A 15,362-nucleotide genomic window follows, 5' to 3' on the forward strand; every position below is an offset into this window, starting at 1 on the left:
AACGGCCGCAAAAGTACGGTATTTCCATTCATTGACCTTGTAATCATCTTTTACTACGTTCATCGACCCTACCTTCTATACCAAATGCCCTCTAAACCTCGACATTAAACACTAACAGTTCTTTACGCTCCTTGAATACAGGCATTTACGACCTTCCGACTGCAGTTCTAACGAATATCGTTGAACGTCTAAGTCCACGGGAACGTTTCATACATATTCGTCAAGCTTCACGAGCATTCTCGGCATTCATATACGAAACTGGGTGTCGAGCAAATGTGCAACTGATTGTACAGCCAGACCTAAATACGCTGGATAATTCGTGGGTCAAGATGAATTTGCAGGTGCACTATGAGGTATGAAAATACAAAGAGCTTTAGATGTGCTTTAGTTTGAAAGATTTATATATATTTTTTGCACTCGCCAGATCAAAATCCAGCATGATGGAGTAGCATGTGTCAAGATGGCGATACATCCGAAAAACAAGTCAAGTGTATTTAGAGGCTTTAATATGGATAGAGTGCTGACGGTCATCAAAAAATACTGTAATCTGAAAACCTTGAATGTTGCACGGACGGATGTGTTTTTGGATATAATCAACATACCTTCTTTACTTGTACGCTTCTACCATTATTCCCAAATACCCAATTTCTTACTCTAACCCAGTGTTTCACACTACTAGACATCAGACTGTAAATCCCACCTCGAATCCATCTCTGACCGCATATCCCGCTACTACATCAAAGTTCCCACAAAGACCGCCTTCCACAAGATCCTGCCCGACAGCACCTCCGACCTCGTAATAGAACTAGGCGACGGCAGCGCCCCCTCCTCTCTCCTAAACCTCGAAAAGCTAACCAACCTCAAACGCCTCACCCTCGACCCATACCGCACCTACCACAACACGGTGTGGATGGAAGGCACATTCGAAACCGACGAGTACATATTCACAGACGTGCTGTACCCGCTCGTAAACTGTGTCGCACTCGAGCACATTGCCATCAACCCACAATGGAATCTGCCACGAGAGGACGTATGTGAGTCTGGACCACGGCCAGACCTGATTACGTTTATCTGGGTTGGGATACTACGGCTACCGAATCTAAAAACGTTAGATGTGCATCCCAGCGTAACGAAATCCATGTTTATAAGCAGCTACCTGCCATCCCCGAAACCATACTCACAGCACCTGGAACGTATCCCGATGGTCTCGAACGGCCCAGGCAGTGTTGGCGCACCAATAGAGTTCTTCCGTCTTCCCTTCTGCACGACGCTTCGATCTCTAGGTATAGAATGGACGCCGATGTCAGATGCAGCATTTAGTGCTCTACAGTTTGGACTAGAGAACTCGCTACCGCTGCTCGAAGAACTGACAGTGCAGTGTCTGGCTGTGAGCAGTGCTAAAGGCGACCCGCAGCAGTTTGATGAGAATGATATGAGCTGGAGTAAAGAAACGCTTAAATTCGCGAGTGAGTGGTGGAAGAAGATTGCAAAGCTGTTGATTAGGAGGCCGAATTTTAAGAGCGTTACGATTATATTGATTGAGGATACGCATTCGGGTGTTAGGGAGCAGGATGCTTGCAGGTCAGAAGATGTTTTAAACCACTGGATTTTTTTTTGCATGCCGACACTTTTGAAAATGTATAGGATATGGACCAAAGCAGTAAAATCCGTCGCACCATATATCCGATGCATTGCTTTCGTGTGGCAGATGGCAGGATCTAGGCCCGAGAAACGGACCCGGAAGTTGACTCGAAATGTGCCGAGTTTCTTCCAACGAAACTTTCAGGATATTGATGGAAATATAATTATGACGAAAACGAATGGGCATATCTAGCTATCTGGATTCGATGATGAGAAACATAAAACACTGACTAGGGACTTTGGATGTAACAATCATAAACGCTAAATCATTCCTGTCAAAACCAACATGATTCCAACATAAAGTAAAAACCAGTCAGGGACTCCTTTTGCAAACTATCAGTGTTTTCTTAAAAGAAGTAGAAGTAGTCGGTGTGTTTGTTATGTAGTAAACATCTATTTGGCAAACCTATTGTAAAATATGAATCGTATGAGAGACAAGACATGTAATGGAATCTGGAAACCAAAAAACACTACTTTGAATGGATTACGTACATCGTCTTGATGGCTGCAGTTGTGTAAGACTTTGGTCGTTCAATTGGCAATCCCAATGCACGATCCCAGATCAGACCAGTCATGACTCCCAAAGCACGAGAGACACCAAACAGGACAGTGTAGTAGTCCTGTTCAACAAAGCCGTAATGCTATTCAAACAGTTTGCGGATGAGAATTTTTGTGGTCCACAGGTCAAAAGTGTCAAAACTATTTTTCTTCTCACTTTCACACCAACACCAACAGCGTCAAAACATCAATCCAATCCAACTTACTTGCAGAAGAACGCCAGAGTGGGCATCGACATTAGGCCAAGGGTTCTTGGTCTTTCCATGCTCTGTAAGGATACCAGGCGCAGCCTTAAAGATCTGACCCACCAACTTAAACAATGGGTCTTCAGGTAGATGCTTCAAAGCGAATTCACGCTGACATGTATATCTCGGATCCGTCTTTCGCAATACAGCATGGCCATACCCTGGAATGACCTGTCCAGATTTAAGTGTCTTCCAGATATAGTCCTTTACTTTATCGTCGGATACATTGGTACCGATTTCATCCCGCATCTTCATAATCCAGCGTAATACTTCCTGGTTTGCGAGTCCATGCAGTGGACCAGCGAGACCGTTCATGCCGGCGGCGAAGGAGAGGTATGGGTCTGCGAGTGCCGAGCCGACTAGATGGGTTGCGTGGGCAGATACGTTGCCACCTTCGTGGTCTGAATGGATTGTCAAGTAGAGTCGCATCAGTTCAAAGAATTGAGGATCGGTGTATCCAAGCATGCGGGAGAAGTTTGCTCCATAGTCCAAGTTTGGGTCTACGTCAGCTACCTTGCCGTCCTTGTATATGTTTCTATAAATCCTAGCTGCGATATTGGGTAGTTTGGCAATCAGATCGTTGGCATCTTCATATGTATAGTCCCAGTACTCCGTCTTGCGGACACCGTTTTGATAGGCTTTGGCAAAGCTAGATTCGTTCTGTAGGGCAGTGACTGCTAGTGAGAATTGACTCATGGGATGGAGCGTGTTGGGACATCTGTCTAGAATATCTTCTACGTATGAGGGGATTGCGGAACGGGCTGCCCAGTCGGCAGATACTTGTTTGACTTGCTCTGGTGTTGGTACTTCACCCGTTACGAGCAGCCAAAAGAGACCTTCTGGTAGGGGTTCGTTGCCACCTGCAGCTTTTGGTAGCATCTTTTGACACTCAGGGATGGTGTATCCTCTGAATCTAATACCCTAATAAATGAAAACATGTCAATGGTTATGTAACCACGTGTCAAATGCATAGGTTAAGTCAAAGATCCATGTCAAATGTAGATCTCTGCATATTTATACAGTACTGTCAAACTCTCCAAAACTCACCTCTTCAGCATCAAGCAACGACCCTTCCCATATCAAACCCTTGATTCCTCGCATACCACCATAAGCCTAACCAAAAGTACAAACAATAAGTCTACCACCCATATTCAATTTCATTCAAAACTCTTTTTATCTTTACCATATCAACAGTCGTATTCCCCAACGACTTTTCACCCAATTCTTTACGAACAGCCTTGACTTCAGCCTGTCGTTCAGGAATAAGTTCACGTAACCTTTCCTTGAGAGTCTATTCCCAGCAGAACAAACCGTTCCATGTCAGCATTCATGGAAAGACGTCACGTCAAAAACATCAATGCAGCTTGTGATGTGATGAGCGCAAAAATTGATTTAGTGTCAAATGACGTACTTGGGTCTTTGTGGATAGACAACGCGTCCCAGGTATGAATGCATTTGGAATGGCTCTCCTTAGAGCGACCTAATTGAATGGCAGTTGGGTGTTAATATTGTTTCTTGTGTTTTTGGCCTTGAAACGTTTTAAAGGCAGAAAATGAACTGTCGCCGTATTAATAGCAAAAACGTGGAGCTAGCAGGCTCATCACGCTAGGATTTAGGATAGAAATACTTACTGCCCTTGTGGTGAACGTTAACGACATCATCGTCCTTTCTGAAAGCTTGATGGATTGCCAGAGCGAACGAAAGGTTGGACAAATCAACATCAAGCACCTCACGGTTTAAATTCTTGATAAACACGATGGAAGCAGCGATAGAATATCATTTGCGCTATTTAACATGCGTGATTGAATACTGTAATATGTGGAGGTTCGCAGTCATAGCCCTCTCCACCTCAATTTAACCTTCTATTGACGAACTAGTTCCTTATAGTAACATTAATTTCATTATTTTACGTGCGTGATCATATACTTTACAATGTTTACAATGCGTGATCTAGTCCTTGCATAATAATTTTTCACATTTACGCATCTTCCGGTCACATACCAAGCTCTTCTTGCTCGTCTTGCTCCTCTTGCTCGTCTTGATTCTCAACCACTATATCTATACGTGGCTCACCATTACTATCTTCTTCTGCTTCGTGACTCGCACCCTCTCCTTCCTCTTCCTCATACTCTGGCTCATTATTCTGACCAGAGTCTTCTTCAGCCACATAACTTTCTTCATCCTCACTTGAAGATGAGTCTTCATCACTCTCATCCTCATCATCCTCGTCTTCATCCTCATCCTCATCACCAGACTCATCATGCTCATCACCTATAGGTTGCACTACTTCCTCATCATCATCAAAATGAGGCACGATTTGCATTTGAGCCAATTCGTCCTCATCATCTGAATCCGACATACGAGCCCACATACGTCGATGTTTTTCGTCTTCTTCTTCATCACGTCTCACACTTCGTTTCTTAGCAATGTTTTCCGTCTTTTTCTTGATATGAGGTAGACGACAACGAGGATTACTACATGTTCCAGAAGCAGTAAACTCGGGACACTTGAATTCATGACGTTTATCACAAGTCGCACCCTTATCACACCATGCTTTATTGGCAAAATCTGGGCATATAGGTGCATCTGGTGGTAATATGACGTGTAGGAAGGGACAATTGTCTCGTACACATCGATCACGTTCAAAGAATAAGCATAGTGGCACTTTTTGAGGTGATGGAGTGTGTGATAGCGGACATGGGTCTTCTTTGCATGGTGTGCCTTTCAAATAGTCAGGACACATGCGTAGTCGTTGGACTGAGTGTTCAAATCGACATGGATTGTTTTTGCATTTGCCTACAAATGATGAGGATTAGTATTTGATGCGATATAGAACACGATGGCTGAAATGACGAAAAAAGGAAGATATTTCAAGACCTATACCGAATCTGGAGTAGAATACACAAGGAGCTTTTGGTTTGAGTGTCTTGTTGTGAGATTTGAATCTCTTGGGACTAAAGATTTTCAAAGCGTCAGAAACCCTCACGAGCTCGAAATTTGTAAGCTTGGAAACTTGCTTGGGATGAGTAGAGGCCATAGCAGCCTTGACATTCAACACCAGATTCCCCCTTTTACTTCTCTTATAGGGTGCACCATTCAACAAGACTCGTTTAGGCGTTTTCGTTGGAGCGAGTGGTCTTGCTGATGAAGATGAAGTTGCAGTGACCACTAATAAGCGAGATTAATAGCGTGAGCAAAAAAACCATGTCGCTAACCTCCAAACACGACACGCACAGTTCTTTCGTTTCAACTTTGTTCCACTCTTATCCACCACGAACTCGACTCCACTAATCATGACTGTTCTTCCCGTAATCTTCTTTATAGATGGAGCAGTCTGCTTCAATACTTGAGCCATCACATTCCTTTTTGTTTTTGCAGCTGTTTTAGCAGCTTCCTTGTTGATGAGTTTCATTCCGTCCTTGCTCTTTGAGTATTGTACGCCGTCGACGATAAGGAGGGTCCTGTTTACTGAGGGTATGTACGCCTTCTTGCGTTTTTGGTGAGTGGTGGTAGTAGATGAGGGAACGCTTGGTTTGGGAGGTTTCTTTGTCAAGTCAGCCTCAGCTTCTACGGAGGGTGAACGGTTTTGATCAGTTCAGATAGAATGGAGTTAGGAGTTGCAAGCTTTGTTTGATCGTAGGTCAAAAACGGGGAACGTGCAAGCGACACTCTCCAAAGATCACAGTATGTACTTACGACTCCCAACACGAACAAGCTTATTCCCCTTCTTGACGAATTGAGGCCTATCCGCAGCAAGAGCAATATCACCATCTTGTATTGTCGTTGCTGTCGGTGGTGGTGGAGTGGTGATGTTGTTTGATGATGGATTGTTAACGAGCTTTATGTTGCCATATCGACGAGCAGATCCATTAGGTATGGCGGGCGCTGGTCTAGCTATAGGATTGAATCGTCCTCTACCTCTTCCGCTATACTGCGTCTGCTGATGATTTACCGGAGCTGCTTGTAAAGCTGTTTGACGATTGATTGCAGCTGATGGGGGATGTTAGTCGATGAAAACGACAGCGATCTGTATGTACGAATGACTTGCCTGCTAGTCTAGCTATCTCGGCCAATGTCTCCTGGTCATTTGGCATAGTTTGATCAAATTGCTGTTCGAAAGTTTTGAAGATGGGGGATAGATTACTAATGCGATCGAACAGGACGATGATCAGAATTAAATTAATAGAATACACACGGAATTCACGTAGCCTTACAATGTGCTCACTCTCATCGTCGCGTCGCGAATCCAAGAAACATTTTGCAATTTGACAATTATACATATAGCAGAGAACTCAGGCTCTTATCTTACCTGGCAAGGAGTGTATCAAAGGATTGGTATTTTCCTACTCTATTTCTGCTGTCCTAGTAGGTTCCGTCCAAGTAGGTTAGCTTGCTAAGCTTGCATCAACAGAAACTTGTTTTTCTTTAGACTCAGAACACTGTCATGGAACGAGGCAGTCATCATATTAATCCATTAATCTAAATCTATCCTGTTTTTAAATCGTGGTGTCTCATAGAAATTTACGGTCCAAGAGCTTCAATGTCGGGACATCAACATTTGAAACATCAAACATACAACTCATTCCAAATGGCATGGTTGGTTGTCATTTCTTCATCTGCTGAAGTATCAAACCAAATTTCAGAGAGATCCGTCAGTCTTTGAACTTTTGAAACTAGCAAAAAAAGCGAGCTCAGCGAATGGGCGGATACTCTTTTTCTAGTACTTTATTTTCAACTTGGAGAGAGAGCGAAGGAATGTGATATGTCAGTGCATGTGTCGTCACGTATGATTTGGAAAACCTTTGTAGCTTAAGATATCGAAGAAGAGAACGATTCTGGTGAAGTCGAATTGTGTATGATCTTCTGGCTTTTCGTTCTTCCACACAACCAACCAGAACTACCACGCAAAGACCTAACAGATAAGTAATATGCTAATCATATATTCTTATAAATACGACAATTTTGTTTTTGTGGTTGCATATTTAGCATAGGGGGGATGGGAAAGAAAAAAGAGATATAAAAATCCATATGGCACAACACATCTTCTGGATTTCTTGTGTACAAAATAAAAGGGAATAGTAATAGTGGCAAATCGACTTAATTGGCAAACACTTTTCTAAGATATGCAACATAGTCATATCCACCCTCAACGCCTTCCTTCTTGGGAAGAGTGGCCTTGAACATTTCAATGACAGCGGGCTGAAGACCACCGACCAGGAAGTTTTGTTCTGTGATGTATGACTGAGTTGAGAGAGAGGGGTGTGGAGAGTTTAGTAGGTGAAGATTCCATTCAAAGATATACTCAACAGCCTTTTCTACCTTGTCACCAGCAAGAGTCTTGAATGTAGATTTGAGTTGTTCAGGAGTAGTCTTGTCCTCTTCGACAGATCGCACGAAGGTAATGTACTAGAAGAACCCGAAACAAGTTGTATCAATATTAGTATACTCTGTCCTCATGCGAAAAAGAAGGGCTACTACAAAAGCAACATACCTCTTCGAAAGACACAATATCATCACCCTTGGAGACATCAGCAAAGATCTTGTCAAATTCACCTTCATCATACGTGTAGCCTTGTACTTGGAGAGCAGCCTTGAACTCGTGACGGGACAAGGTGTTTGAGTTGTCCTTGTCAAAGTGACGGAATGTTTCAGAGTATTCCTCCAATTGTTGAGGAGATACGTTGGTCATGGTTCGTGCCACGATCTGGTTTTGGATGAAGGAGGCCTTCTTGGATAATGATTGTGATACGAGACCCCAATCGAATTCCAAGTCGGAATGGTCATAGATGGTATATTCATTGTCTTCAATGTTTGCTTGGACGCATTCAGAGTTGAGGTTTTCAATGTCCTAGGAGTTTGACATCAGGGTGAGAAATTCAGTCACACAAAAAAATAGTCATGTTACGTACAACGAGATGAGTCTTCAATGGCTGCAACTTGGAAATCAATTGGTTTACTGCTTCCAATTGACCTTCAAGTTCTCCTTCAAGTGAAGCCAAAGAAGCGGAGATGCGTTCCAATTCAGCTTGGAATTGGTTGGCAGCAGTGGCGAATTTCTTCTTTAATGTTTCTTTTATTTCTCGAATAACAGAGGTGAGCTTTTGCTTGCGCTCTCCTTCTAGACGAACCAACTGAGTCCAAGAGCTCTCCATGTCCTATTTAGTGTTGTGACAATGGTGAGCAAAAACCTCACATAAAAGACAACATGATGTTCAGCTGGTGTCGTCACATCTTGCAGGTATCTCCCCCTCTATCAATATTAACGACACTTACAGCCGTAGCCAAACCAGCTGGAGGAACATATGGGGACAAGTTGTAAGTCTTGAGCTTGGTTTGGATGTTGCCCAAAAGAGCATCCAAGTCTCGTTTTTCAGCAACCCAACCACGCTTAGTGGTGCGCTTGTATTGGTCGAATTCAGTGAGTTGTTGCTTGGCTTCTGAGTATTCAGTAAAGTTGGATGACTTGGCCCAACTATTGATAAGATTCCATAAAAACAGCGTAGATGAGCGTGCATAGAAATGAATGTGCACTTCTTTGGCAAACATACCCCTTTTGAGTTTCCGAAATACCAGCCATAAAAGCACGAACGCGACGCTCATAATCATTCTGCATTTCCCAAGCAGCATGCATGACCTGACCAAACTGGCCAAGACGACGACCAGCAGTGTCCATCTTGTCCATGCCGCTGAAGGCATGGAAGTATTGAGCGACGTACGTCATGACTGATCGTTCATCAGGTTTTGGGACGTCGACCAAATCTAATCAACAACAAAGAAAGCCGTCTAGTAACAAGAGATAATTTGCAGATCAACTGTGTGCACCAAGTCACCTTCAGGCTCGAACAGCTTTGGAATGTTCAAGTGCTCTGCAGCGACATTCATAGCCAGAGTAGTGTTTTCGCGTTTGTTGCTCTTGTCCAAGGTCCAGTAGTCCAAGAGATCAGGACGATGACGGTGAATCAAGGCACAAAGAGCCAATCCGCTGTTCCATGAGAAGGTAAAGTCCTTGATGGCGAAATCAGCTGAGTATCTAGACATGACCAGATGATTACATTGTAATTAATGCGGCTTATGAATCCACGTTTTTTGGTTGTAGTTGCTGGGGTGAATGAACCTACGGTTGAGTCTTTCTTTGACACCACAAAAGGAGACCTTCCTTGGCGGTCAAACCTTCTTCACTGATATCAGCAATACTGAAACTATATATTGAGAGGCAGTGGAAGTTGATTGAGTCATCTTACTACTAATTGGGTTGCAGTTTTTTGCCTACCGAAGAATGATGGTCCAAATCAATCCCAAGATGAGTTTAGAGTTAGAGTCCACGATATCCTAGTACACACAAAGACACTCGTCAACAACATCATTCGAAATCAATAAATCTCACATAAGCACATACTTCAGCACCAATATTAGTCAAATTGACACCTCGTTTCTTAATAAACTCCAAGGCCTTGTTCATGTTTTCAATCTTCTGTAAACGCAACTTTGGGTGCTTGTTGTATTTGCCCAATGATTCATCTCCAATGATTTCTATTCCAAATTGACAAAATAGGATTCAGTTTGAATGTATTTTAAGTGTAATTCAAGGCGCGCGCCATTTTTTGTACCTAGCAGTTGAATTAAAGTTTCGCCAGATGATAGGTCAGTGGCCAACGACTTGATGGGAGCAATCTAGCAAAATAAAAGTATTAGTTTTAAGTAGTGTAGTCAGTATACGCCAGGTGTATGTCACTCGGGCTCCAAAATTGTAAAAACGTTCAAATGTTGATGAAACTCACGCCGCGGACAGCTAACTTGGTGCTGATCCAGTTGGCAAATGTCTACAATACGAATATAATCAGTACATCGAATGAAAAAATCAATAGATCAGCAACCCAGATGCTCGCCTTTTGTTGAATGTCTTCCCAACTTTTGTCTAGCACACGATATTGGCCATCGGGCTGTTGGTTTGCTGCAGCTGAAAAGGCCATTGTAGATCTTGTTCTAGATGCTGTATGCCCTGTTATTCGATTATTTCTGTTTCAATCCCTGGTTTTCTGGAATTCTTGTTTCTTTGAAAGTCAAGGTGCGTGGGAAGATTTACAGGCAATATCTTGACATTGAAAGCAAGAGAGAGAACTGTTAATTGGATGCTTGTAAATGACTAGTACGCGTCGCTAACCTCTGAAAGTCTCTGATCTGCTGGTTCTTCTTCTACGATACGACGGACGCAACGACCGCGTCTAACCTGAACCGCTGTTGCCATGCAAAACGGAAAGAGCTTCGCACAAACCTGCTTTCTTATCTTGAAATCACAACAACAATCTCGCCTGACAGGTCCTGGCTATAAACAGTCTAATTGATAAAATATAACATAACCTATTACACCACCAGCCTATTGAGATTGCGATGATTCCGGAAACGAAATATCATCATTCGTTGATGGAGACTCATTCAGAGACCTGCTCCTTGACTTCCACTTTGACACTGCTTTCAGTAACGTGAAGAGCCCACCAGCTGATATCGACTTGATGGCTTGAGCCAAGTCTTCATCAGTTACCTCATCACGTACTCTGCCACCACCCAAGTTGTCTTGTTTCGAAACAAGAGGTGCTCTGCCATCATCTGTAACCCATGGGTGTATCTACGTCGTTCAAGTTGAAGTTGGTTTGAATGGGATGTGAATGAAAAGAGAGATGGCAATATACATACCCGTATTTCATCCATCAGGATACGTTGATCTGGATCCTTTGTCATCCTACATTCAAGTGTTATTGTTGAGAGGACACACAAATCAACAGCTCAAGTGAAACGAAACATACAGCCTCCTTAGCAGGTCAGCTAGCCTTGGATCTGTCGATTCAGGAATCTCGGGACTAGAGAATGCGATGGTGAAAAAAGTGTGCAATGGGTACTCAATGCACGTATCACTTACGTGGCAGTTCGTATGTTCTCATAGAGGTCAAGTATATTGTTTCCTTCAAAAGGCAGTTTCCCAAACACCAGGCAATACAGGGTGACCTACGAAGATCAGTTCATCAACGAAAAACAAATAGTGGTAAGGACGAGAGAGGATGAAACTCACTCCCATAGCCCATATGTCTGTCGATTTGATATGCATTTCTCCATGTCCGGCTGATGGTCAAAGTGGCGATTAGACGTATATTGACATGAAACTGAAGTGGTACTCTTACCGACACACATTTCAGGTGCGAAAAAAGCTGGCGAATCAGGAAGTGAAGGTTTCAATATAACCGACTCTTGAAACCATTGACTACTAGTATACCTGGTGATCCAGCAGACCGCTTCGACACATCATCTCCCTTGGAGAATATCTGCGACACACCGAAATCAACAATCTTGAGTGTTCCATCTGCTGTTGTCATCAAATTATCTGGCTAGCGAGATTGGGGATTTGGGTGTATGATAAATGAGTGCAATGAATATGATTGGTTTGAGAACTCCAGAGTTAATACCTTGATATCTATTGAGGAATACGTGGTATGAGGTGAGCAACATTGGGAAAAAAAGTTACAAGGAAAGAGAGTGATGTACCTCTGTGTGCAATATCGTTCTCATGTACTGCGAATACGATCACATGTTAGTTGCAATGTGGAGAAACATGTCGCAACTAGAGTACTTGCAATATTCAATCCCAACGACGAGTTGTTGAAAGTACCTCCTCGCATCTTCCGTCGATAACGGTGTAGCAGTCTTTCCCAAACTAATGTCCATCAGTATACCACCAGCACAGAACTCTAGCACCATGTATAAAGAATCCTATATCGTTGTGGGTCGGCAAAAACCAGAGCCAAGTTCCAGAGAACGGATGCAAATAGTTCAAACACGACACTCCACGTACCTCAGCAGGATCATCCAGCACCTCGTACATCCGTATCACATTATTATGCCTCAATTTCTTGAGCACAGCGATCTCCTCCCGTATCATGTCAATAGGCTGAGTCTGTTCAGGTGGTGGTGCAGCTGGACGTGCGAAAAGACCACCTCTACCCCTTCCTCCTCTGGTACCACGTAATCCAGCAGATTTACTCATTTGTACTCTTCTTAGCTTTGATTTGCTACCAAGAAAGGAAGCATGGTGGTTTGCATTTGCCCGTGTCAAATGCCATAGAGATTCTCCATACCTAAACTCCTTAATCGCAACCTCCATATGAGAAATAGTATCATAGCCTCGACTAACGGTTGCATAGCTTCCTTGGCCGATTTGTTCCTTTAGTACGTACTAGTGTTTTGATCGTTTAAAATTTGAGTTTGCATTTCCGCATTTCCGCTGATTTTGATATGGGCCTGTTACCTGATTAATGGTTCTTTCTCCATCTCCGGTGTCATGATATGTAGCATCTAGAGTCACCGGGACCTCTCTAGTCACAATCTCGCTGTGCTCCTCCATTCTTGACACTGTATAAGGCATTTGATCAAACTGTAAATGATCTCGGCGATTACGAGGACGGGAGCGTCTTTCCGGGGAATCTCAAGTGAGGATCAATTCGAATGCAGTGTTGAAAATGCGCATCTGTCTTCAAACACGTTAATTGCGAATGCAGCAGGCAGCAGCAGCAGCTGACAGGTGGCAGCTGAGTTTGAAAAGTGCGCTATAAACTGTTCAGTCTTGCTAATTACATTTCATATTGCTTATATTTATATTTATGTCATTTATGTTACTTGCAAGCATGCCTACTTTATACAGTTACTACAATTATTCATGATACTTGCATCTGCGTAATATACAAAACCTTTATAGCGACTTCTCACCAGCCACCCACATTATGTACCAACTTTGCAACACCCTGGTGCAACACTGTGCCTACACTATCACTCAAAACTCAGCAACCTCACACACATACATCTGCACATGATCCAAACACCTTTGTATGCCCACACTATCAAAAGAAATGGCTATACCGTCGAATATTCCACACGCTCGAGTTCTTGAAGGATACTCCTTTCAAAGCACTTTCAATTCCCCGAGTGAGATGATCTGCATCGGTGCTGTTGATATCAAACAGATCAGCATTACCAAGGAGACGTACAACGGTGTCTCTCGAGATCGTCATCGTACAATTCCTGATTTCTATAGAAGATGGTTTCGGCACTATATCGTATCTGGATTCCACAGCCTTGACGAGGACATCACCATCATATTCTTTGCTTTTGGTGTATTCACCAGTGTTGATGTGCAAGGATTCGAGTTTTGGCATGTGTACAATGACGTCGGATAGCATCTCAGTGGTAAGAGATATGTTATCTGATAATTGTAGACGGGATAGGCGATTGCAGTATTGAATGATGGTTGATAGCAATCCAGTTTCCTGTAAGTCACCTATTATACTCAATGACTCGAATCGTTGGCCATGCTTCCTCACCGAGGCACTCAAGTCGATACGAAGGGCAGTGTTTGCCAATACACCTAAATGCTTCAAGTTTACACATTCGTCGAATACGGGATCAACCATCGCGTTAACTCCTGCAATGTCAAAGTATTCAAGAGTTGTCGAGTTGGATGTTACAAAGTCGGTGAGGTTGAGGACTGACTTTGACGATTGGTATATAAATGATCGAATCCCGATTCGCAGAGATTTGAGCTGTCCTGGTGTCAAAAAATTCTGTTTTGCAGTTGCACCACTACGGACACCCCGAATCTGTACATAGGTGAGATTTTCAAACTTGGCCAATTCATTCTCTAGTAGTGTCTCCATTGAGTATCCCTTTACAGCTAGTTTCTGGAGACTTTTACTACTACTTTGCGCGAGACTGCTCAAAACCGTAGGTTCGAGAGATTCCTGTTTCTGATAAACTTCCAAGTTTCTTTCGACAGATACGTCTGTCAAGGTCAGCATAGATACCACTTGTGCTATTTTGGCCAACGTCTTGACTGACGCATCTTTGATGTGTAATGTATTGATGTTTGGTGCCCGTTTAGCAACCGCATCCCACTTATACGTTGACTTTTCATGAGGAGGGAAATCCAAACTCAACTTCGTCAAAGCAGAGGGTATATCCCATTTGGACAATGCAGGCCCTTTGCCACTCAATTCGACATGCAAGGACCTCAATGACGGAAAATCTTCCAGACTTCCAAGCCATTCCAAATTATCCAGCGAGACAGCAAGCGCTTTGATATACTCGAGAGTGTCTTGTTGATAATGGCCATAGTATCGGTCTCGTATAAATGATAGGCTCTGTTGGAAGCGTGCGACTTTGGTGCTGCGACGACAATCACTGGTCAAGTCCAGTTCCAAATTATTATATATGCTGCTGCATGCGAGTCTGTTGAAGCATTTGCCGACTAGTGCGAGCTTGAGCAAACAAGCAGTTCGTGACATCTTGTCAAAGAGTTTGACGTTATCGAAGATTATGAGTAGTACATCGAGTGGAAGTCTGACGGCGACAGTCTTCCAGGATACTTCATGTACTTCCATGTTTGTTGAGTTATGCGTTGTGGTAGATGTCGTTCTGTAAGAAAGCATGTGCAGCATTATTAGGCTGATATACATCGAGTCAAATGCGAGTAAAGCGGAGAATAGAAAGCCTTACACGAATCAAAATCTATATCGGGTACTTCACAGTTATGAGCTATCGGTACAGCCGTCGTTTTGGCCTTCCTCATATACGCATCGCTACTGCTTGGTTGTTCGGTGAGTTTTGACAACACTGTGAACTGTGAAGTTGAACAAGACTATCGACTGCTAAATACATGCATTTAAGAGAATTTTCAGAGGATGTAGCAGAAATCGCTTAAAATGAGCTCATAGGACACGTTTTGGACCAAGCGAACTGGCAAACCAGCCAAACTTGTGAATGAGAAATCGACGAATGTCTCGTACCTAAGACGCCCGTTCATTTGGGCAATAGAAATATCAGTAAAGTAATGAAATCAAATAATTGGATTCGTTACGAGTCCGTAAGTATCAAAGTCAA

At 43.1% G+C, this 15,362-nt stretch overlaps 4 protein-coding genes across 4 annotated transcripts; all 4 read right to left on the reverse strand.

Annotated features, from left to right (window-relative positions):
• Positions 1 to 2,034: 2,034 nt before the first annotated feature.
• On the reverse strand, positions 2,035 to 4,102 carry SmJEL517_g05319 (uncharacterized protein; the record flags this gene model as incomplete). Its single annotated transcript, XM_031171245.1, has 7 exons — positions 2,035 to 2,047; positions 2,134 to 2,282; positions 2,406 to 3,365; positions 3,492 to 3,557; positions 3,628 to 3,735; positions 3,856 to 3,924; positions 4,076 to 4,102. The coding sequence occupies 7 exons, from the start codon at positions 4,100 to 4,102 to the stop codon at positions 2,035 to 2,037; spliced, it is 1,392 nt and encodes a 463-aa protein (XP_031022764.1).
• Positions 4,103 to 4,437: 335 nt separating this feature from the next.
• On the reverse strand, positions 4,438 to 7,039 carry SmJEL517_g05320 (uncharacterized protein; the record flags this gene model as incomplete). The annotated part of the gene is made up of 5 exons (XM_031171246.1): positions 4,438 to 5,240; positions 5,328 to 5,612; positions 5,679 to 6,011; positions 6,141 to 6,434; positions 7,021 to 7,039. The coding sequence occupies 5 exons, from the start codon at positions 7,037 to 7,039 to the stop codon at positions 4,438 to 4,440; spliced, it is 1,734 nt and encodes a 577-aa protein (XP_031022753.1).
• Positions 7,040 to 7,541: 502 nt separating this feature from the next.
• SmJEL517_g05321 (uncharacterized protein) lies at positions 7,542 to 10,414 on the reverse strand (the record flags this gene model as incomplete). Its single annotated transcript, XM_031171247.1, has 12 exons — positions 7,542 to 7,850; positions 7,936 to 8,292; positions 8,354 to 8,599; positions 8,718 to 8,916; positions 8,993 to 9,203; positions 9,275 to 9,474; positions 9,563 to 9,643; positions 9,715 to 9,773; positions 9,841 to 9,974; positions 10,052 to 10,115; positions 10,223 to 10,264; positions 10,319 to 10,414. 12 exons carry the CDS (start codon positions 10,412 to 10,414, stop codon positions 7,542 to 7,544), a joined length of 1,998 nt encoding a protein of 665 aa, XP_031022752.1.
• A 404-nt stretch (positions 10,415 to 10,818) lies between these two features.
• Positions 10,819 to 12,834, reverse strand: SmJEL517_g05322 (uncharacterized protein; the record flags this gene model as incomplete). Its single annotated transcript, XM_031171248.1, has 12 exons — positions 10,819 to 11,067; positions 11,136 to 11,181; positions 11,246 to 11,299; positions 11,359 to 11,444; positions 11,509 to 11,558; positions 11,618 to 11,644; positions 11,710 to 11,821; positions 11,900 to 11,907; positions 11,979 to 12,005; positions 12,056 to 12,203; positions 12,286 to 12,666; positions 12,739 to 12,834. 12 exons carry the CDS (start codon positions 12,832 to 12,834, stop codon positions 10,819 to 10,821), a joined length of 1,284 nt encoding a protein of 427 aa, XP_031022755.1.
• Positions 12,835 to 15,362: the final 2,528 nt, after the last annotated feature.

This window comes from Synchytrium microbalum, assembly GCF_006535985.1.
Source record: "Synchytrium microbalum strain JEL517 chromosome Unknown SmJEL517_scf0047, whole genome shotgun sequence".
Taxonomy (NCBI): domain Eukaryota; kingdom Fungi; phylum Chytridiomycota; class Chytridiomycetes; order Synchytriales; family Synchytriaceae; genus Synchytrium; species Synchytrium microbalum.